The 24,834-nt window shown below is 43.5% G+C and overlaps 1 protein-coding gene across 1 annotated transcript in view; it reads left to right on the forward strand.

Annotated features, from left to right (window-relative positions):
* Positions 1-2,401: 2,401 nt before the first annotated feature.
* Positions 2,402-24,834, forward strand: part of LOC117829355 (LIM zinc-binding domain-containing Nebulette-like) — a 38,419-nt gene continuing 15,986 nt past the window's right edge. Inside the window, 2 exon segments of the mRNA XM_034706988.1 lie at positions 2,402-2,724; positions 6,166-6,260. Of these exon segments, the coding sequence (XP_034562879.1) occupies positions 2,656-2,724; positions 6,166-6,260 (164 nt within the window). The 5' untranslated portion in view covers positions 2,402-2,655.

Raw genomic sequence — 24,834 nt, forward strand, 5'->3', positions numbered from 1 at the left:
CCTTTTGGCAAACTCTTGTCGAGATCTAATATGACTTTTCTTCCACAGTAACTTTCTCACTGCCACTCTCCCATAAAGCGTGACCGGTGAAGAACCCGGGCAGCAGTTGCTGTATGCACAGTCTCTCCCATCTCTGCAGCTGAAGCTTGTAACTCCCTCAGAGTAGTCGTAGGGGTCTTGCTGGCTTCTCTCACTAGTTTCCTACTTGCACGGTCACTCAGTTTACGAGGACCGCCTGATCTAGGCAGATTCACACGTGTGCCATATTCCTTCCATTTCTTGATGATGGATTGCACTGAACTCCAGGGGATGTTCAATGCCTTGGACATGTTTTTGTATCCTTTCCCTGACGTGTACTTTTCAATAACCCTTTCCCTGAGCTGCTTGGAGTGTTCTTCTGTCTTCATGGTGTAATGGTAGCCAGGAATACTGATCAACCAGACACAGGTGTTTTATACCTCAATCACTTGAGACACACCCACACCACTCAGGTGATCCTCATTTCACTAATTGTGAGGCTATTGGCACCAATTGGACGGACCTCTATTGAATTAGAGCACTAAATTTAAAAGAGGGTGAATAATTATGCAAACAATTATTTTTCGTTATATATTTATGTTTCATTGACATTTTTAGATTTTCTGATTAATGTCTTAAACTCTGCTTTTTACTCTGTTTTTATGATGATTCTTGCAGCACTTTATGATTTGCTCCAGATGTAAAGTGTTATAAATAAGATGTGTCTTAATTATTGTTATTACATCCTTTGACTGATTGTGTACCTTTAACTGCCACCAGAGGGAGCTGTCCACTTCTTAATAACCAGGAGTTGAGCTTGGGGCTCTGGTTAAAGTTAAACAGTGAAGTTTTTTAATGTAACAGTCTGCAACTTGTTTCTTTGTTTTACAACGCTCTTCAAGCTTTAATGCAGAAAAACAACTTTAGTGTTTTCACAGTATTTCTAATTATTATTATAATCACTGAAATGTTTTTCAAGAGAAGTGTTAGTGGCAAATTATCTCATTTCTAAACCATGAAGTCTTCAATGATTGTCTTCTCCTGAAAATATCACTAATTGAACGACTCTGTCAATAAAAATGTTAAAACTCATCTGTTTCATTAACTTGCTGTTCATAAATTTCTCTGACACTTACTCCCTGCCAGTAAATTTATACAACACAATAACCATAAAATAACAATGTTGTCATTGATGGTCTTGATTGCTTTTGTAGATCATATACAGACTTCAGTATCACGGCTAAAAACTCCTTACTGTAGCTTTAAAATACACATTTTCCACTAATAAACCAGTTTCAAAATATAAAGAAGCTTTTATTCTATTTGTTTATTTCGACAGGGACAGTTTACAGTCATTTAGCTGTACCAGAGGAGACAATGACAATACTTTGGTTAAAAACAAACAGTCCATAAAATGTACTCTAACTCATCTTCTAAATGTCACAGATGTTAAACATTTACAGTTACCATTATTCATGTTTCTTGGGGGAATGCAGATATTTGAATCTGTTTTGGAGGGAAGTACACAACCGGACTGTTGAGGTTTTGAACGACCACCGGTAATGACACCAGCATGATACCTTTTCAGTACAGAACTGGAGAGTGCTGGATCCAGTGTGCACAAAGATACGGACGTGCTGGACTCAAGCAGCAACAACTTCTACTATTTGTCTCATCACTATCACCTCTCTCTCTTATTCTCTTCTATCACTTTTTCCAGACCCAACTTGGTCCTGCTGGAGGTTTCTGCCTGTTAATGTATTTTCTTCTGGTTAAACAAAAAAAAGAAAATAAATATATATATGTATACATACACATAAAAAAAACAAAAAAAACATTTAAAAATAAATAAATACAAAATAAATAAATAAAATAAAAGCAGGGGAGTAAATAAGTTAAGGGGAAAATATTTCAGGTGGCAGTACCATCACTTTCAGGTGTCAGATCAAGGCCATCCTTACATCTTAGAAAGGGATTCCAAGTTTAGTAAAAAGTTACAAGGGACCCAATTCTGTATTTTTTCAAGATTCAAGATTCAAGATTCAAAGGTTTTATTGTCAGTTTTCACTATATATACGAGACATACAGGAAAAACGAGATACTGTTTCTCTCTTCCAGCTTTTAAATATCTAAAATTTAAATATAAAATACAAAATAATAATAATAACAATAATATAATAATTTTTAATTATTATTATTATTTTTTTAAATTTTGAATTATATATATTTTTTTCATTATGTTTTAAAATTACACTATACAACAATACATCCCCACTTTACAGGTCCCTGAGGTTCTTTAACTCGATCTGATATTTTTCTTTTACCTGTTTATTATTTTGAAGGAATTAAACAGTCACTTCCGGCTTCTCTAGCTAACTTCCGGTATCGTCCTGGCTAACTGCTGCTAGCTTGTTGCTCATGAAGTGAACAGTCTGAGCGCAGCCTCTTCAGACCGGGACGCTGAGCCCCGGACTGCAGGCAGAGACCCGGACTCTCTGTGAGAACCTTCAGCCCTGTGTTGAGTCATTGTCGGGCTCTGAGGCGGATCTCTGGGACTATCTTTGGGACTATCTCTGGGACTATCTCTGGGACTATCTCTGTGGATTATTGAAACCTTTCAGCCTCTGGAGGCTCGAGATGAACCCTCCGTGTGCCCGCTGCGGGAAGATCGTCTACCCCACCGAGAAAGTCAGCTGCCTGGACAAGGTGAGCCCCTCTTAGACCCACAGAGGAACCCACTCACAGAAAGTGTTCTTATTATACATCCACTGGGACAAGGTGAGCACCTGTTAGACCCACAGAGGAACCCACAGACAGAAAGTGTTCTTATTATACATCCACAGGGACAAGGTGAGCACCTGTTAGACCCACAGAGGAACCCACTCACAGAAAGTGTTCTTATTATACATCCACAGGGACAAGGTGAGCACCTGTTAGACCCACAGAAGAACCCACAGACAGAAAGTGTTCTTATTATACATCCACAGGGACAAGGTGAGCACCTGTTAGACCCACAGAGGAACCCACTCACAGAAAGTGTTCCTATTATACATCCACAGGGACAAGGTGAGCACCTGTTAGACCCACAGAGGAACCCACTCACAGAAAGTGTTCCTATTATACATCCACAGGGACAAGGTGAGCCCCTCTTAGCCCCACAGAAGAACCCACTCACAGAAAGTGTTCTTATTATACATCCACAGGGACAAGGTGAGCACCTGTTAGACCCAGAGAAGAACCCACTCACAGAAAGTGTTCTTATTATACATCCACAGGGACAAGGTGAGCACCTGTTAGACCCACAGAAGAACCCACAGACAGAAAGTGTTCTTATTATACATCCACAGGGACAAGGTGAGCACCTGTTAGACCCACAGAGGAACCCACTCACAGAAAGTGTTCTTATTATACATCCACAGGGACAAGGTGAGCACCTGTTAGACCCAGAGAAGAACCCACAGACAGAAAGTGTTCTTATTATACATCCACAGGGACAAGGTGAGCACCTGTTAGACCCACAGAGGAACCCACTCACAGAAAGTGTTCTTATTATACATCCACAGGGACAAGGTGAGCACCTGTTAGACCCACAGAAGAACCCACAGACAGAAAGTGTTCTTATTATACATCCACTGGGTCTCAAACAAGGGTGAGGTCAAACTGGAGGAGGATCTCAGCATGTGGGGGGACTCTGTGGGTACAGGTGGAGGGATAGTGGGAGGAAAACACCTTTCAGGTAGAGCTTTAAACATGTCACATGAAAAAGAGGGGGGGGGGGGGGGTCGCAAGATGTGTTGGAGAGAGGGATAGAGGGAGATGAAGAGAGAGAGAGATGATAGTGGGGAGACGGATAGTAGTAGTTGTAGCAGCTGGAGTCTGGACCACGTCCACAGCAGCAGAGATCCAGAGGAACCTACGAGACAAGGGAGCTCAGGGACTCCAGAAAGGTCTAAGAAAAGAGAGAAGAGAGGGAGACCAGAAGAAAGAAAAAGAGGAGAAGAAATGGGGAAGGAAAGGATAGAAGGAAAGGACGGGATGAAAAAAGGAGACATAAAAGATGAAGAAACATGGAAAGAGCAAAGAGGGATAGAAAGAAAAAAAGAGAGGAGTGAATAAAGAAAGAAAGAAAGAAAGGAAGGAAGAAGGAATGAAATAAAGTAACAAAAGAAAGAAGGGATGAAATAAAGAAAGAAAGGAGGAAGGAATGAAAGGAAGGTAGGAAGGAAAGAAATGAAAGAAAGAAAGAGAAAGAAAGAAGGAAGTAAAGAGAAGGAATGAAAGAAATGAAGGAAGGAAAGAAAGGAGGAATGAAAGAAAGAAAGAAAGAAAGAGAAAGAAAGAAGAAAAAGAAAGAAGGAAGGAAAGAGAAGGAATGAAAGAAATGAAGGAAGGAAAGAAAGAAAGAAAGGAGGACGGAAGAAAGGAATGAAAGAAAGAAGAAAAAGGAAAGAAAGAAAGAAGAAAAAAGAAAGAAGGAAGGAAAGAGAAGGAATGAAGGAAAGAAAGAATTAAACAAAGAAAGAAGGAAAAAGAAAGAAGGAAAGAAAGAAAGAAGGAAAGAAGAAAAAAGAAAGAAAGAAGAAAAAGGAAAGAAAGAAAGAAGGAAGGAAAGAGAAGGAATGAAAGAAATGAAGGAAGGAAGAAAGAAGAAGGAGGACGGAAAGAAGGAAGAAAGAAAAGAAAAAGGCAGAAAGAAAAAGAAAAAAGGAAGAAAGAAAGAAGAAAAAAGAAAGAAGGAAGGAAAGAGAAGGAATGAAAGGAATGAAGGAAAGAAAGAAAGAAAGAAGAAAGAATTAAACAAAGAAAGAAGGAAAAAGAAAGAAGGAAGGAAAGAAGAAAAAAGAAAGAAAGAAGGAAAGAAGAAAAAAGAGAGAAAGAAAGAAAGAAGAAAAAGGAAAGAAAGAAAGAATGGATGAATAACAGACCCCAAAACAAGAATCTACAGCAGAGGTCCAGAGGAACCTACGAGACAAGGGAGCTCAAGGACTCCAGAAAGGTCTATGGTTAGTAACTTTAATGGGACAGGAAGAGTTAAAGCTTTTTCCTCTGTTGTCATGTCAACAGTCAAACACTGAAACATGGTGGTCGATGGCGGAGTAGATTTTTGCATTCCCCTGATCACACCTTGAATAGTCTGTTGCATAATGATTCTGAATTATTAATCATCCTCAGCATCCTCTGTCTGTCGTATGAAGCATCAGATGACACAACAGCATGGAGGCACTGCTCATGATGATACTGGATCCAGTTTCACAGAGCTGTATCGAATACATCATTTCTCTACATGTCAAAAAACTGAAGGGGTCCAAACTCATCCCCTGCCCTGTCCTGTGAGAGCAGAGCGAGCGTGTGGAAGCCTGAATAAGAGAGTGAAAGAGCTTTAACACTGGAAGAGGCAGTGATTTAGGGAGGAGGAGGAGGAGGCTGGCAGAGAAACAGAGAAGTGTATATGGAGAAAGTGAGAAAGAGAGTGTGAGGGCGAGAGAAACAGAGGAATAAACTCCTCGTCCACGGACTTCTGAGCTCCTTGCTGTCTCTTACAAAAGATCATTTCATCAGGACTTTAGCAAGACCAGGTGCCACCTCTTGCAGACGTGTAAAAACACAAACTCAGAGTGGGAATGAAAGCCTTAAAGACAGAAGTTTAACTGCATCTGATAGAGTCTGCTGTTCAAATGAGACTGTGTGTGGGAGGAGGATAGTTGCAGCACTATTTTCTCTCTCTCTCTTGCAGCAGCTGTCAAAATGCACATGTCCAGTGTGGCTCTTTTTAAAGAACACATGTACATCCACAGTGTTCCCTTCAGTCTGGACCCTTTGCAGAGTTAAGAAGAAGTGCATCAGTGAGACCCTTTTTGAAGTCCTCTGATCTTTGAACAATGTCTGAGGTGTTATTTTTAGGAGTGAAATAAACATCTCGCCAGGAATCTGCAGGAAAAGAAACAAGCAGTGAGTTCTTAAAGACGAGGAACAAAGACTTTAAAGAATAGAACGACTTTCTACACAGGGACGCGTAAGGAACAAAATCTGTGCCCTTTAAAAATGAAATGTTAAACTAAAAAGAGGGACAAACTTCAACTTAATATGATTCTGTGTGTGTGTGTGTGTGTGTGTGTGTGTGTGTGTGTGTGTGTGTGTTGTCTCCAGAACTGGCATAAAGGATGTTTTCACTGCGAGGTTTGCAAGATGACCCTGAACATGAAGAACTACAAAGGCTACGACAAGAAACCCTACTGCAACGCGTGAGTCCTCCTCTCTCTCTCTCTGTAACATCTTCATCCCTCTCTCTGCACAACTTTTTTAAACATGGTTAAACCAAGTGACAACCTCCGGTATTAAAGGTGACATATTCTGCTCTTTTTCATCAACATATATCGGTCTAAGAGGTCCACAAAACATGTCTTTAAAGTTTATGCAAAAAAAACCTCTTTGAAATCAGATTCTGGTCTGCCTGTAAACCCCTCTTTTTCAGCCCTGCTCAGAACAGGCTGTTTTCTGTGTCTGTGCCTTTAAATGAGAATGAGCTCTCTGACCACGCCCCCTCAGGAAGTGGGTGTGGCCTCGGCTGTCCAGCACGTTGATCTAATGTTTACATGTTGGCTGAATATACACCGCTGCTCACAGACCCGCGTTACTTCAACCCTCTGAATCTGATCCAGAATCTGATCCTGACGGAGAGGCGCCTGCAGCAGGACCTTTCTGAACCATTGGTCACAGATTTAGTGTTTCTTGTTGTTTTATTTGTCAGCATGTCGACGTGTGTCTTGGTACACAGCTACCAACATGTAGCTATGTGGCTATGCTAACTAGCGCTAGCACTTTTCCATGATAAATAAAAATCATCCACTAGATCTTCAAATCTGCAGACGTGGGGAGTCAAACCGACCTTTGTGTTTATTAAGACAGCCTACAACTAGCATGCCTCCCTCCTAAGCTCCTTGTTAGCACACATGTGTGCAGGGAATGAAAAACGGAGGAGGGGTTGAGTTGTATTTTATACAGTCTATGGGCTGAACAAGCTCCGAGCTCTGACTTCCTGTTACAGACCGGATGGCGTTGTGACGTATGAAAAACACTGAAAACTGAAACGGCTGGTTTCAGCACACATTTACAGAAAGGTGGAGAAACCAGAACAGGGGCAGAATGGAATCTTTTACTTTTGTAGACATGCCAGGGACACATATTTCAGGTAGAGAACCATTAAAAAGTCGATTTTTCATGATATGTCACCATTAAAATATAAAGCTCATGAGGAAGTGTTAAAAACTGCAGTTCCTCAAGTGTCCACTAGAGGCTGGCTGCAGAAACACAGGAAACCACATACACACCCATTCAAAGAAGACGATCTTTACAGCAGAAATAAACATGTTTAGCACTTCAGCATGGGCTTCAATTCTCACGGCTGGAGGTTGCCACTTGACTTAGACACATGTGGTGCAACATTCAGGCCCAATGATGAAAATACTGATGGTACCAACTAGTAGTCCTGGTTCTGACAGCCTGTTGTGATGATGTTCAGTCGTTTCAGTCATGTTCTAACAAGCTTGTGTTTGGACAGTGGAGAGAACATGAAGAACCCACACAGAAAGGCCAGCTGGGTATCCAATCGGTACAGTAGTTCTTGATAAACTGATCCACGTTCTTTGTGATCTGAATGTTTGATTAGAACAGGAAGTGGGATCATTTGTCTCTTTGTTTCTACAGTAAGGTTCCTGGTGGCGCTCTCATTCTAAGAACTATCTTGTCTTATTGTGTTCTCTGTCTTGGATCAAATCAAAGTGTCTGTGGTGTATTTATGACCCCTGTCAGAGCGTAAACACCCTCCTCTGTTTTGTCTGTTATTTTGGACATCTGTGTCCCGCCTGCAGGCTGCTCGTATCTGCGAGGCGACCCTGCAGGTTTTTATAGCAGCGGTGGTCGACGGTTACGGTTCGTGGTTGTTTTTGGTGGTTTTGGTATGCGAGCCCAGCCCTGCTCCTCTCCCCCTCTCTGTGCTGCTGTTTACTGTGAGCTCCTCTGAACTCTGACCATGCTCTGCTTGTTATTATCGGTGACAGGATACACCACATCGCCTTCTATCGCCCCCGATGAAAACAAAACACGAGTCCTCCACAGCAGCCTGAGCCCGATCTGTGTTTCATGGTGTTGGTTTCACAAAAACTTTGTGTCTGTTCCACATCCACAGAGAGAAAGGCTGTGGCTCTGACCTTTGACCTCACACCGCGGTAATATTAAGTCCTTTGGGAAGCAGGGCGAGTGTGCTCACACTTCATGTTGTGTTCCAAAACACGCTGTTCCTTCTGTTGTGAGTATTGAACCTTAAATTCAGCATGCCTGTCGCTGTCCATGGTCCAGAGACGCAAACTGTAAACAGCTGATCAGTCTCTTAAAGACACAAGAGCAGCGACTGCTCAGCATCCTGACTTCTGCCGCTCTGCACCCCGACCTGTACTTCTGTCGCTGTTTGACAGAAAAAGATATTTTGAGTCACAAGCAGCAGTGAAGAGAACAAAACCACTCTGAAAGAAAAACTCTTTAGTAAGACTCAGTCTGATCTCATCTTAATCCACCATGAGCAGAGCACTTTGCAGCATTTAGCAAGTTACAGTGGCAAGGACAAACTTCCTTTAACAGGCAGAAACCTCCAGCAGGACCAGACTCATGTTAGACACACATCTGCTGAGACCGTGTTGGAGAGAGGGATAGAGGGAGATGAAGAGAGAGAGAGAGAGAGAGAGAGAGAGAGAGAGAGAGAGAGAGAGAGAGAGAGAGAGGGGACAAGGGAGCTCAGGGACTCCAGAAAGGTCTAAGAAAAGAGAGAAGAGAGGGAGACCAGAAGAAAGAAAAAGAGGAGAAGAAATGGGGAAGGAAAGGATAGAAGGAAAGGACGGGGTGAGAAAAGGAGACATAAAAGATGAAGAAACATGGAAAGAAAAAGAAAGAAAGAAAGAAAGGAGGAAAGAAATAAATAAGAAGGAAAGAAAGAAAGAAAGGTCAAAAGAATGAAAAAAGAAGGACAGCAGGAAAGAAGGAATGAAAGAGAGTAAGACAGAAAGAAAGATGAAAGAAAGAAAGAAATAAGAAAAAAGAAAGAAGAAAGAAAGTAGAAAAGAAATGAAAGAAAGGAGATAAGGAAAAGAGGAAATACAAACAAAAGTGAATAAAAGAAAGAAAGAAAGAAAGAAAGAAATAAAGAAAGAAAGAAAGAAATGATGAATGACAGACCCAAAAAAGGAATCTACAGCAGAGATTCAGAGGAACCTACGAGACAAGGGAGCTCAGGGACTCCAGAAAGGTCTAAGAAAAGAGAAAAGAGAGGGAGACCAGAAGAAAGAAAAAGAGGAGAATAAATGGGGAAGGAATGGATAGAAGGAAAGGACCGGATAAGAGAAGGAGACATAAAGGATGAAGAAAGAAAGAAAGAACAAGGGAAAAAGAAAGAAAGGAATGAAGGAGGGAGGAATGAAAGTAAGGAAGGAAGAAGGAAAAAGAAATAAGGAAGGAAGGAAGAGAAAGAAAGAAAGAAAGAAAGAGAAAGAAAGAAAGAAAGAAAGAAAGAAAGAAAGAAAGGAAGAATAACAGACTCAAAAAAGGAATCTCCAGCAGAGATCCAGAGGAACCTACGAGACAAGGGAGCACAGGGACTCCAGAAAGGTCTATGGTTAGTAACTTTAATGGGACAGGAAGAGTTAAAGTGAGAGACAGGCAGAGAGAGGAGAGAGAGGGAAAGACAGGATCCCAGTGTGTCAGTCTAAGCCTATAGCAGCATAACTAAGACCTGGTCCAAGCCTGATCCAGCTCTAACTATAAGCTTTATCAAAAAGGAAAGTTTGAAGCCTACTCTTAAAAGTAGAGAGGGTGTCTGCCTCCCGGACCCTGACTGGTAGATGATTCCAAAGGAGAGGGGCCTGAAAACTGAAGGCTCTACCTCCCAGAGGCCTCCTCACTGTGACCGTGTCTCTGTTTGTCGTGTTCTCAGTTGTCTGATTGGTTAATGAGTCGGTTCTCTGCTGCCTGCTCGCTCTCATCCGCTCCCTCTGCGTGTGAAGTTAGGATGACAGGTTTGTTTACTGTGCAGAACACAGCTGCACACTCCCTGCAGGGACTTCTTACTCATCACTGAGAGGAGTTTGGTGTTGGTACCTCGGTGCTACATGTCGCGCTCGGTGCCCAAACCAGCGTCCTGTAATTACAGAGGGCCGGGCTGTTTTGAGTCAGATAGGCCTGGTGCGTGTTGTGAGAAAGCCCGGAGGCTTTGTTGTCTTGGCCTTTTGTGTCATGCGTCTGATCCGTCTGCGCTCACTAAACAAACATCTTACGGCCTCAGTGCTGCCCTGCGTGGCTCTGTGTGTGCTTCTCTTCTGAACAACATCAAACCGGATCAACAGAATGAGTGGAACCTGCTCGGCGAACAGAACGATGCTGAGGGACATATTCAAATACATCACCCTCTCTTCATTAAGTCCTTTAATGATTCAGGTATTTAGTTAATAATAATAATAATAATACATTTTATTTATAGGCGCCTTTCTGAACACTCAAGGTCACCGTACAACATACCAACAATAAACAACAACACTCAACAGTAGGGATGTAATCAATGTAGGGGTGACCCCGACTAAGGATTTGCTTCGTTGAATCTGATTCGTCAGTTCTTGCCATAGTCGACGAATCATTGAATGTTTTGTTTTTTTCTTCACTGACCCAAAGTCTGCATGATGGTGACCGTATGACGATAATACACATAACCATTTACAATGAAGAGGATCACAGCTTAAAGCTCCTGTGAGGAGTTTTTGAGTGGTTATGAAACAGGCTGAAATCAACAACCATGCCTCTTCATGACCGCAAATTAAAAAAAAACCATGAGAAAATATTTGAACAGTTTCTGTTTCATAATTTTGAAAGCCTGAAACAGCTCTGAGGGGGTAGGTGTCAGACGAGGTGAGCAACAGCACATCAAAGAAAAACATTTTTAGGACTTTTTCTGCAGCAAATATTCTTAGTGAGTGAAATATTTGACAATTAATTGAAAGCAGGAGGAGATTTCGTGTCAGAAACATAATTAATTCAGCAACGATAGAGGTATCACTTTGTCCACAGGGGGCGCCAAAGCCAACGCAAACAGAAAGTTCCTCACAGGAGCTTTAAAGTGAAAGAGACACTAGAGTAGTATGAAACTTTTATTTTTTGAATCTATTGCACGCAAAAACAAAGAGGTGATGAACGAGAAAAACTCATGAGGCCACCATAAACATAAACAAACGTGACATTATAAAATAAACATGTATAAATAAACACAATGAGCTCAGAGCACTGCACAGGATTCATCTGAACATGTTTCAGTGTCTGCAAATCAGATTAATAACCACTGAAATTACAGCAGTCGTAACACCTGCACTCACATCATACTGTTTAAATTCTATTCATCCATGAAAATAAACAAAAACATATCATTATATTAGTCAGGAAAAAACATCCTGAATATGTTAAAGGGGACATAATCTGCTCTTTTTCATCAACATATATTGGTGTAAGAGGTCCCCAAAACATGTCTTTAAAGTGTATTGCTCAAAAAACACTTTGAAATCAGATTTTGGTCTGCCTGAAAAACCCTCTTCTTCAGTCCTCCTCAGAACACTCTGTTTTCCCTCTGACCACGCCCCCTCGGCTCTCCAGCACGTTGATGTAATGTTTACATGTTGGCTGAATATACACGGCTGCTCACAGACCCGCGTTACTTCAACCCTCTGAATCTGATCCAGAATCTGATCCTGACGGAGAGGCGCCTGCAGCAGGACCTTTCTGAAGGATTGGTCACAGATTTAGTGTTTCTTGTTGTTTTATTTATCAGTATGTCGACGTGTGTCTTGCTACACAGCTACCAACATGTAGCTATGTGGCTATGCTAACTAGCGCTAGCACTTATCCATGATAAATAAAAATCATCCACTAGATCTTCAAATCTGCAGACGTGGGGAGTCAAACCGACCTCTACCAGAAAGGCAGCGGGAACTTTTATGAAGGATTGGTCACAGATTTAGTGTTTCTTGTTGTTTTATTTGTCAGTATGTCGACGTGTGCCTTGCTACACAGCTACGACATGTAGCTATGTGGCTATGCTAACTAGCGCTAGCACTTCTCCATGATAAATACAAATCATCCAGTAGATCTTCAAATCTGCAGACGTGGGGAGTCAAACCGACCTTTGTGTTTATTAAGACAGCCTACAACTAGCATGCCTCCCTCCTAAGCTCCTTGTTAGCACACATTTGTGCAGGGAATGAAAAACGGAGGAGGGGTTGAGTTGTATTTTATACAGTCTATGGGCTGAACAAGCTCTGAGCTCTGACTTCCGTCACGGACCGGATATTGTTGTTACGTAACAAAAACACGGAAGTCTGAAACGGCTCGTTTTAGACACATTTACAGAAAGGTGTAGAAATCAAAACAGGGACAGAATGGATTTTTTTCATTCTCGGGGGGTTTGTAGACTTGCCAGGGAAACATATTTCAGGTAGAGAACCATTAAAAAGTCGATTTTGCATGATATGTCACCTTTAATCATGGCTTAAACGTAAAAAAGGTCAGACATCGGGAGATCTTTAAATATTGTTCACTCTGCAGAGAGCAGCGCCGCGGAGGGGAGTTTGTCTAACTTGAGGCTAAACATTTCCATAACGTTCAAAATCAAACCTGAACCAGCTAAAGGGTTTTTAAATCCCTTAGGGGTCCCTTTTAAAAGAGTCTGTCACTGCGTCTGTGTCCCCTCCAGCCTTTACAAGAAAAAAACAACGTGTGGAAGAAGTGCGCTCCTTGCTTTGTTGACAATAAGTCCTGCCTTGGAGAGAATCCTCTCAGCATATCCATCCTCGTTCCAGTGGTCCAGTCCAGTTTTTGTGTGGTCCGGTAATCCCTGATCTCACAGCCCTCTTCATGAAGCTGCTCCTCATCTTCATCACTTTAAAGTTTATTTTGTCCGACATGTTAAAGCTGCTGTGAACCTAAAAAGATTTAAAGACCGGCTGAGGTATCGCTGCTCCACAGGGAGAGTCCACCTTTAAGTACCAGGGGAGATTTAATTACCACCTTAAGGAGATTTAACTCTTCAAAAGCTATTTCCAGAATTACATTAAATATTTATAAGTTTATATTTATATCAAAATAGGATATATGAGACGTGGTTTATACTGGAAACAGGAAATGATATAAAATTAGACATTGAGCGCCCCCATAGTTTGAATGGAATGATCCCAGTTTCATATGCAGATGTTCGACTATGGGTTTGGCAGTCGACTCAGACTCTTCAGACCGAATCGTCGAATAATCGACTATTTGGGGTCACCACTAAATCAATTAATCGATTAGGAACAAACATCATGTGGCATACAGAGAAATGTGAATGCAGGACCTGGACTCAGTGTCTGTGCTGTAGAGGTAAAGGTGAACACGGACAGGTAGACATAGATGTTTCCAGCCTGCAGGTGAGACTGCAGGACTAACTATCACTCTCAGGCCTGGGAGTGAAACCAGAATCAGGTCTAAGTTTTCTCTGAAACCTGAGGGTCTGGGAATTCTATGACCATGGTCCCGTGCTTCTTAAGACCCTGACCACGGAACGGCTCAGGCTGACCAGAAAAGTGGGACCAACAGGGGGTGAGGGATTAAAAAAGCATGAGACTCAACACACTGTCACTGACGGACTCCAGTCCAGTCAGAAGAAGAGTTTCAGTCTGTGTTGAATCAGGAGAGAGACGCTGTTTTTATTCTGGAGGCCTGAAGAAGAGGAGGATCCACTCAGAGAGATATCTCAGTTTATATGTGGATGGATTTCTGCGGCAGGTCTTGTGATGAGCTTTAATCTGTAGTGTATGACTGCCCTCTGTGAACCGGGACCCCTCTTGACCTCTGAGCTGTTACATTACCTCTGCACTGCTGCACTGCTCCTGTTTGAGTTAAAGTTAAAGTCATGATCTTTCCTGATTTCATAGCTCCTTTTGTGTTTCCTTAAATCTTCAGCAACATGTTTGTTTTTTGATTGCTGGTTTCAGGATGTTATTGGCGTTGTGTATCTGTAGATAAAAGCTGAACAAGATTCTGCAGAAATATGCACGACAATAAGCTGCTCTATTGATCATGTGACACCGACAACAGGCTTCAACATGTCGGCTTCATGGAAATGTTTTGATGTAAACAGACAGCAAATGCAAAACAACCTTACTATAACTCTACCAGTTAACTTATGCATCTAAAGAGCCGTCATCCTGAAGAGGTGCTGCTCTACTTCAGTCATCCAATTAAGTTTAGAAAGACAGCAGCGACCAGCCTATCAGGAAGCCAGATGTCTGGTCTATCTCTGATCTGTCTCAGCACCAGATCCGTCAGGTTTCTATTCTAGTCAATGTGTTAACTTCCACTGGATCCGCTCCGTTGCGTTTAGGGTTGCAAAACTATGGGAATTTTCACAGTTGGAAACTTTCCATGGGAATAAATCAGGAGTTTACTAAACTGAAGGTTGGCTCTTAATAGGGAACTTAAATATAGTTGGGGAAAATATGTTTCAGCATAATCCTGACTAAAACAACCAGATTTCATCAAGTACAGTTGAATATCTCTGCTATTCCTCAATCACATGCACACAGCCCACTGCTTACTGCAGGGCTATTGAGACCACGCCCCCTACATGCACTGTGCATTCCTCCATCACATGAAGCACAGATGATTTCTGTTCTGGATGTCTGCTTATAACAAAACAAATATTTATGCTTGGATATGATATCTTTCCATTAAATTACCCTCAATTTCCAATTTGGAATATTTCCAAAATTCCCCAGCTTAACTTCCCATAGAAATTTACTGGAAACTTTCCACCCCTTTGCAACCCTAGTTGCGTTCCGGCTGCATATCTGATCCAGCAGGTCGGAGTCCTCCGGATCAGATACACAAGACTTCTATTTGTTGCCGGATGCCGGAGCACGACGCATCAATCTCAACAGAGCAGATGGAGCGGGACAGGAAGTCAGGTTTCACCAAAACAAAATGAAAACATCCGGTTAATTTTCAGAATAAAACACTCTGTGTTATCACCAGATCGTATTTCACTTAACTACAACAACAAACCAAAGTCATGATGAGCGGAGCCAGGCCTGGAGTCAACAGGTCAGAGGTTTTCAGAGGACCAGAAAGACAACATGGATGAGGAGAGGAGGAGGAGGAGAATCCTTGATTCAGGGATTACGGCGGTGAAACCTCGGTCTCATGACTCCAGCTGTCCAGCGGTCCTGCTCCATAAAATCTTAAAACACAGAGGAAACCAAAAAGAGGAAGCGAGGACAGACGGTGTGATGTCGTCTGTTAAAACCCGTTAGAAGAATCCAGCTTGAATCAGTGTTTTGTGTCTGTTTCTCTCAGAAGTTAGTTTGTGATATGAGTGAAAGTTTGACGCCTGGACTCATGTCACTGCAGAGGAAGAAAATGAATCTGTGAAGCTCAGTTCGGCTTGCAGCAGAACAGAGCAGTCTGATAACAACATTCAGAACAGGCGTCGTCTCCTGTCACATACTTTGCTTTAATTAAGTTAGCCGTTATGCTAATTAGTACTAATCAAAGCTGGTTATGTAACGCAGCACAGCAGCTCCTGGTGTGGAGACAGAGACATGTGAGTGATGTGACTGAGGCCTTAGAGAGGGTCTGCCTCTCTCCTGCTCTCTGTCTCACTGACGTCCTCACATGATTTTTACATGTTGAGTCCGTGTTGATAGCAGCTCAGATTGCTGCGATAAAGACTGTGTGGTTACATAACGCTGCTGCCCACATAACCCAGATAACTGCTGTCTTATTGTGCAGTGCAGAGAGGAATATTTCACTTCAGCTTTCACAGCTTCAGGAGGGGGGGAACAGATCGAGCAGCAGCTGTAGGATATGATATCATTTACATTCAAAGGTGTCTCGGTTCAGAGGCAGCAGGTGGAAGAAGCAGATGAGTGGATTCTCTTCAGGAAGAAATGGAGCCATCAGGAAGAGAGGAAAACTCCTTTTAGTGCTGAAAGAGCTTCACTGCTCGACTCTCTCAGCTTCACCAAGCTTCAGAGCTGGTATAGTGGTGCTTTGTGGATCTTAAAGGGGCTCAGACTCTCTCTGGGTTTGTTTGACGTGCAAAAAGATGTCCGTTGTCTTGAAGTCAATCAGGACAAGATCCTTCTTACCAGAGCTGACCACATGATAAGTTATAGTTTGATGCAGAGGGCAGATAAAAACAAATGTTCCATCCCCTGATTGGCTACATTTCAGGTTTCAGCTGAAAGCAAAGGAAGAGCCTGAAAATTCAGATCACACAATGTACAAAACCTGCACCAGAGAAGTCTCTGTGAAATTTGGTAAAGAATCAAATCTGAGGCCTCACCTAGCTACCTGGGCTTCAGCTCTCCAGCAGCCTCAGGAGAAACATCATGAGCCTGACACAGGCCGTCCACCAGATCCGTGTCCGGTCCGTCTCCGATCCTCTACCGTCTGTAGAGGAGCAGGACCTCCGGACAGCTGGAGTCATGTGACCGAGGTTTCCCCTTCAGTAATCACTGAATCCAGGATTCTCCTCCTCCTCCTCTCCTCATCCAGGTTGTCTTTCTGGTCCTCTGAAAACCTCTGACCTGTTGACTCCAGGTCTGGCTCCGCTCATCATGACTTTGGTTTGTTGTTGTAGTTAAGTGAAATACGATCTGGTGATAACACAGAGTGTTTTATTCTGAAAATTAACCGGATGTTTTCATTTTGTTTTGGTGAAACCTGACTTCCTGTCCCGCTCCATCTGCTCTGTTGAGATTGATGCGTCGTGCTCCGGCATCCGGCACAAATAGAAGTCTTGTGTATCTGATCCGGAGGACTCCGACCTGCCGGATCAGAGACGCAGCCGGAACACAACGGAGCGGATCCAGAGGAAGTTAACACATTGACTAGAATAGAAACCTGATGAATCCGGTGCTGTGATGGATCAGAGACGGATCTTGTGGAATTTGGCCGTAAGCGCCCCACTAATGGCCCTTTTTCCACCGGCCCGTCTCAGCCCTACTCTACTCGACTTGACTCGACTCTACTCGGTTTGTGGTGCGTTTCAGACTGAACCATGCAAAGAGGAAACCATATATAAACCTGATCCAGAAACCCGGAGACTTCTCTGGACCTGAGCCCGTTTAAGATGGACTGAGGGGAAGTGAAAAACTGTCCTGTGATCTGATGAATCAAAATCTGACATTCTTTTTGGAGATCATGGACCCTGTGTCCTCCGCTCTAAAGGGGAGAGGGACCACCCGGCTTGTTATCAGCTCACAGTTCAAAGCCAGCGTCCCTGATGGTATGGGGATCATCAGAGTCCATGGCTCCATTAATGCTGAACAATATATACAGGTTTAGGAGCAACATGCTGCCATCCAGACAACGCCAACGATGCCAATACGACAAAGGAGATCCAGAAGCTCTGCCCTGAATTTAAGGATTTCATCATTAGTTCACTTCTGTCTGTGTTGTTGTCTCTGTTGTTAAACTTCAGCTCTACCCGCTGTAAGACAAACAGAACGAGTGTCTCCATGTGTGAGAAAAAAGGAGAGAGGAGACTGAGAATAAATCCAACTGCAGGACACAAAGATGGAGAGAGAGCTGCTGAGAGATGTGAAGGGAAACTTATGTAACACTCCTTCTAATCTTTCCTGCTCTGAGCTGAGGATCTGCTGAACGAGGACGAGGAGGGGGGACAGGAGCGGGGAGCGAGGAGCGAGGAGCGTGAGGACGACGGCACACAAAGAGCCCGTTAAACACAGTTTTTAAAACGGTAAATAAACAGAAAAGTGAGGGATCGGAGAGGTGGAGAGGTGGAGAGGGAGGGGGAGAGGCTCAGCCGTCACTGTGGGAGAAAAGAGAGAGAGACAGAGAGGAAGAGAGGATGAGAAATGTCTCCATTGAAGGCAGAGTGAGAGCGTCACGCATGACTGAGTGAAGAGAAAGACGGAGAGGAGATCAGGGGAGACAGAGTCGTGGTGTTAGAAGAGCTGCCATGACACAGCTCTCTGTTTTCTCTCCACTCGTCTGTTCGTGTTGTCTTCACTTCAGTCTGATCCTTTCTTTTTCTCTGCTTCCTCTCCTCTTTTACTTTGTCCTAACCTCTCCTCTCCTTAATTATCCTTTCTCTTTGATCTCCTTCCATCCCTTTTCTGTCCTTCTTTTACTCCTCTCTTCCTACTTTATATCTCCTCTCCTTGTTTTCTTTCCTCTACTCTTGTCTCCTCTCCTCACCTCTTCTATTATCTCCTCTCGTCTCCTCTCCTCTTCCCTCCTTCCTTTCACTCTAGTCTCAACTCCTCTCCTCTTCTCTTGTGTCCTCTTCTCTTGTTTCCTCTCATCTTGTTTCCTCTCCTCTTAATCCTATCCTCTTACTCCCCTCCTCTCTTCTTGTGTTTTATTCTCTACTCTACTTTCCTCTCCTCTGGTCTCATCTCCTCTCCTTTCTTTAACTCTCCTTCCTTTACCTCTCCTCTCCAGTTCTCTGCTTGTTTCCTCTCCCCTCCTGTTGTTTCCTTTCCTTTCCTCTTGTCTCCTTTCCTCTCCTCTCCTCTCCTCTCCTCTCCTCTCCTCTCCTCTCCTCTCCTCTCCTCTCCTCTCCTCTCCTCTCCTCTCCTTCCTTTACCTCTCCTCTCCACTTATCTCGTCTCCTCTCCTTCCTTTAACTCTTCCCTCCTCACCTCTCCTCTACTCTCTCTTGTCTCCTCTCGTCTTGTCTCCTATTCTCTCCTCTACTTTCCTCTCCTCTTGTCTCCTCTCCTCTCCTCTTGTTTCCTCTCCTCTCCTATCCTCTTCTCCCTTATTGTCTCCTCTTGTCTCATGTCCTCTCCTTTCTTTAACTCTCCTTCCTTTACCTCTCCTCTCCAGTCCCCTGCTTGTTTCCTCTCCTCTCCTGTTGTTTCCTTTCCTTCCCTCTACTCTTGTCTCCTCTCCTCTCCAACAGTCGTCTCGTCTCTTCTCCTCTCCTTTTGTTTACTTTCCTCTACTCCTGTCCCCTCTCCTTTCTTTACCTCTCCTCTCCAGTCCTCTCCTTCTTTCCTCTCCTCTCCTCTTGTTTCCTTTCCTCTATTCTTGTCTCCTTTCCGACTTTACCTCTCCATTCCTCTCATCTCCTCTCCTCTCCTCTCCTCTCCTCTCCTCTCCCATTGTCTCCTATCCTACCTTGTTCTCTCCTTCCTCAAACTCTCGTCTCCTCTCCTACCTTTACCTCTCCTCTCCAGTCGTCTCTTATTGTCTCCTCTCCTGTCCTCTCCTTCCTTAAATTCTCGTCTCCTCTCCTTCCTTGAACTCGTCTTGATAGGACTCATAAAGCAGCTTTTCTGAGTACTCAAAGTCTCTTTAAATGAAATGTGAAAAATAGAAATAAAAGAAATAAAGAAGACAGAGGTGGAGCGGGAGTCGAGGTCACGTGATGTAGGCGTTTTTGAAGAGGTGGTTTTGAGTTGATCTTTAAATGAGAGAGGAGAGTCAGAGTCGGGACAAAGATGGCGAAGGCTCCATCCCCCAAAGTGGTGTGCAGATCTGATGATCTGAGGCGGTGGGATGGGGGGTGGAGTTTTTAGGAGGTCTGGTATGAGGGTGCGAGGTTATTGAGGGCTTGAGCAGGACCTCAATGATTAGTCCGCTCACAGCATGAAAAACATGTGATGTACACGAGGAGGCAATGTGGCCTCGGCTCAGAGACTGTAGTGGTTGAAGGATTCAGCATCTCACCGCTCTCTCTCCCAAACACACTGAGGTTCCCTCAGAGCGTATACCGGGATGACTTTGTCCCCCTCGATCGTCCCCTGACAGAAACACAGGTGTGACTTCTTGTTTCATGCTTTATCAGAAATACAGAAGTCCTGCTTCTTTATGAAACAGAGGGATGATGGAGGACAGGGAGAGGTGTGATGGATTAACAGGACCAGCCTGATTCCTGCGTAAGAGACGATGAGGTGCTGCTTTGTGCTCTGAAACACGGAGCGGTCCCGGCTGATTCGACGCTTTATTTGGGGTAATTATGTAACAGAAGAAAATCTGTCTCAGCGAGGAGGCAGAATCTGAGCGTGGAAGAGGAACCTGGCACACGATTACACATCTGTTAACAAATCTCTCTTTCTGCAGGAGATCTGAAATATTCTGTAATTAGCTTCCTCCAGATTTCCTCCTTCTTTGTTTCGGATTCGTCCTCCATCATTCCTCTCTTTCTTCAGCATCTCTCTCTCTCCCTCCGTGTCCTCTGCGAGACACGGCTCGGCTTCTAATCTGGGCCGTGGATCAGCCCGGCAGCCGGCTATTAAATCTCGTGGGTGATAATATCTCTTACTTAAAAAGCGGAGCCTGAATTAACTCCCCTCATTTGTCACGGCCTTTTATCATCCGCTGCCTCCAACAGAAAGGCACGAGAGGAGGTGAGGGGCGTGAAATGTTGGGGATGAAGGTCAAGTAATTAAACATGAGTCTGCTCAGGACTTCAGGCGACTCTCTAGGGACGCTTTAACAGCAGACCAGACTCACACGCGGGGTAAGAATCCCTCCTGCAGTCAGGACTCTGAGATGATGATGATGATGATCAATGGAGGTGATGTAGTGATGTGGCAGACCAGCAGATACCCGCCCCCCTCCCCTCCTCTGAGAGCCACATATACGCGGATTAGTCTGAGCCTGAGGGTGTGTAGATGCAGCAGTGTGTCTGAAGTCAAAGTAGGACACACACTCCCGGTGTGGAGGCCTGCAGAGATCAGTGTGTGTGTTGATTAGAGAAAACACAAGTGACTGCAGAGCTGGCTGATTTTTAAAAGTGTTGAACTCGAAGTGATCTGCAGCTTCTTGTGTGTGAACATCAGCTCACGGTCTTCACGCTGAAGAGTTTGGGACTCCAGTCAGAGACGGCGACTCTGGGGAACTGTGAGGGGAGTTAAAGCCGTGAACTAGACCTCAGAGGACCCTGAAAACACACTGCAAAAACTCAAAATCGTACCAAGTGAAATTGTCTCATTTTTAGTCTAAATGTCTTCTCCCACTTGATTTAAGATAAATTTACTGAACAAGTAACATTTGAACAAGTTAGAGGGACTTCTTTTAAGACATCTTAAATATCTTGTTCAGTCAAACGATCTTGAAATGATCTTGTTTTGAGTTTTAATTTAGAAGAAAGAAGATTTATTTAACATTTCAGACATTTTTCAAGCTGATCGTATTTGTAGAAGACGGATAATCTTGATTTAAGACAAACACTTTACTTGATTTAAGGAAATGCATTTTATTGGAGAATCTATCAGAAAACAGCTCCATTGATAAAAGAAAGAAAGAAAGAAAGAGAAGTTGTTGTTTTTAAGGGTGGGTTACAGTTTTCAGGCTCTGTTTCTTCTAAATCAGATATAAATATACATCCTCAAACTACATGCACACAGTATTACAGCAGTATTTACCGATATGTATTAAGGGAGTGATGTGCACACTTAAAATAATTAATTAATAAGTCACTTGCCAAGATTTGAATTGTTAGATTTAGACTTGAGTTATTTACTTGTTTTTAATTAGCATGCAATAAGTTGCAGTGTGGCTCTGTTCTTGGAGCTCCCTGCCCTTCCTCTGCATACATGGCCTGAGCAAAGCCTGAGGCAGGGAGAGCACACCTACCCTCTTTTTCATGGGCATACATAACAGCCAAGGCAGGGAGAGCAGCAGCAAAGACTCAGCATAAAAGGAGAAGCAGGGGCGAAGAAGTTTAAATAGAAGGCAGACCGGCTGCAGGACCGCCGGACAGCTGGAGTCATGTGACCGAGGTTTCCCCAACAGTAATCCCTGAATCAAGGATTCTCCTCCTCCTCCTCTCCTCATCCATGTTGTCTTTCTGGTCCTCTGAAAACCTCTGACCTGTTGACTCCAGGCCTGGCTCCGCTCATCATGACTTTGGTTTGTTGTTGTAGTTAAGTGAAATACGATCTGGTGATAACACAGAGTGTTTTATTCTGAAAATTAACCGGATGTTTTCATTTTGTTTTGGTGAAACCTGACTTCCTGTCCCGCTCCATCTGCTCTGTTGAGATTGATGCGTCGTGCTCCAGCATCCGGGAACAATAGAAGTCTTGTCTATCTGATCCGGAGGACTCCGACCTGCCGGATCAGAGACGCAGCCGGAACACAATGGCGTGGATCCAGTGGAAGTTAACACATTGACTGGAATAGAAACCAGATCTGGTGCTGTGACGGATCCGGTGGCTTCTGCCAAGTCTGCAGAAACACTCATGGATGATATTTCTTTCTGGAAATGGAAACCAGAACACACCAGACACTAAGAGTCTCTCCCCTCTGCTACAGACTCTGCATTATTCACAGAACCTGATCGTAGGGATACGATGAAATCTGGGTGCTTGTGGTAGATTTAAGAGCACAGGAGTCACTGCACAGTGCGGTCTCACATGGTTTGTGTTTGGGAAATAGAAAAAATAACTTTTTACATTTTTGTATTAAACATCTTCTCTGCAGCCTCTCAGAGTTTATCTACAAAGATAAAGGAGATTTAAAGAGATGATGTCTTTGCAGAATCTTTCTCTCATGCAGCAACACAAAGAAACGTGTGTGCATGTACAGAGGATGATGTGTAATATTTCCCTGCATGAAAACTGAGAACCTTCAGAAATGGTTCTCTTTGTTGCAGCGATAAAACTGTGCTCAGTGGATTCAGGCTTTTGTTTAATGTTTGTCTGCTGAAGCGTCAGTGAGGTTTACAGGAGCCAAGTCTGTCCTGAGCTCACACTGAGATATTCATCAACACCTACGCAGGAACATGGAGAGAGGCCAGACTGACCAGCAAACACACACACACACACACACACACACACACACACACACACACACACACAGAAAAGCACACATACACACACATTCAGCTGTCATCCCTGCTTCTCTTCCTCCTCTTCCTCCGTCTTACTCACAGTGATTCATCAAAAGAGCATCCATGTTGCTGCATGTCATCTCCACCCTGTATCTGAGCATGCAGCTCCATCCTCCTCTCAGTGTGCCGCTGGTGTTGTTGACAGGAGGAGGACTGGGAGCTGTGGTGTAACTGGCTCGGCCTCCATCATGCAGCCTCGATCACAGCCGTGCCTCCTGCTCCACCTGGCATTAGAGGCTGTTTCCATCGGAGGATGAGGAGGAATCATGAATGCTGTGTCTGAGTCGTACATGAAGGCAGCAGACATTTGTAGTGTAAGTTAGGAGGCTCCTACAGTTTTATAATGCCTGCCGCACCACGCTGCAAGAATAATCATAAGGTATCAAATATCTAGAACAGAAGACATTTGAATCAGGTGTCTGCAGGTCTGTATGGAGAGCAAAAGCAGGAGGAACACAATCTAGAGTAGGCTCCCATCATTGGTTGGATTTCTTTCTCTCTATAAACAGATCTCTGCATGAAGAGCAGCTAACAATCTGTTCTACATCAAACATTTAAACTGAGACACAAACCTGCTTGATGCTGTGTCACTAAAGACAATCAGCACTTAGATTTCCTGACTTCCCTGAACGCAGCATCAGAAAGGATGGATCCCACCTCCATTCAACAAACAAACATTGTAGACGTAGTTTTCTTCTCCTCTTGAGGACAGACCTGACAAAGCTTTTTACTTTCAGCTACAACTAACCTGTAATTACAGATTCTGATTCAGAGACATGTTGAATCTGGATCTCAGGGTCTGGGTTTTAGTCTGAGAAGGGTTCTGGTCTCTGTCTGTAGTCTGAGTAGTATCCACCAATCAGGTGTCAGCAGGAAGAACAGTCTGTATGGAGAGCAACAGCAGGTGTTCTAGAACTCTGACATCATCAAAGACAGAATTCTAGAGTTCTGTCTTTGATGATGTCAGAATTCTGCCTTTGATGATGTCAGAATTCTGTCTTTGATGATGTCATAATTCTGTCTTTGATGATGTCATAATTCTGTCTTTGATGATGTCATAATTCTGAGAACAAATGGAACATTCCGTGAAGAAGGTCAGAGCTAAAGAAACATCAGTGTCTCTAATCCTCTTTCATAGACCTCCATTCAACAAACAAACATTGTAGACGTAGTTTTCTTCTCCTCTTGAGGACAGACCTGACAAAGCTTTTTACTTTCAGCTACAACTAACCTGTAATTACAGATTCTGATTCAGAGACATGTTGAATCTGGATCTCAGGGGGTCTGGATTCTAGTCTGCAATCAGTGACCAGCAGTGAAGAAACAACGGACCGTGAAACGTGAGAGTGACGTTGAGTGAACAGAAACACAAAGTTTGGGTCTCAACGTGAGGACACAAAGTCGTCTTTTTCTGGATCTCACACAAACTGACTCTGTGCGTCACCGCTGCAGGAGCCAGGAGACTGCCGCTGTTTGGCAAATGCCACAGCAACATTATAGACAATAGTGAATCTAAATCTGTATCCACCACACACCCACTGCACTGCAGCACACACACACACACACACATGAACACACAAACACACTGTTGTATTGTGAATCTGGTGTCTTAAATGCAGTAAGAGAAAGGCAGGATGTGTCTGAGGGTATTATTGGAAACAGTTTAAAGGACACTGTGTTTGTGTGTGTGTGTGTGTGTGTGTGTGTGTGTGTGTGTGTGTGTGTGTGTGTGTGTGTGAGTGTGTGTGTGTGTTGGTTTGTTCTTGTGTATTTTGGCAGACGTTATATTTAGCCTATGGCATGAATGACGAAGGTATGAAACACCTTGGAGTTCGTCAGGCAGTGTGTGTTTTTTGCTGAACTCTGTGTTTGTGTTTGTGTGTGTG

This window comes from Notolabrus celidotus, chromosome 17 (assembly GCF_009762535.1).
Source record: "Notolabrus celidotus isolate fNotCel1 chromosome 17, fNotCel1.pri, whole genome shotgun sequence".
NCBI lineage: Eukaryota > Metazoa > Chordata > Actinopteri > Labriformes > Labridae > Notolabrus > Notolabrus celidotus.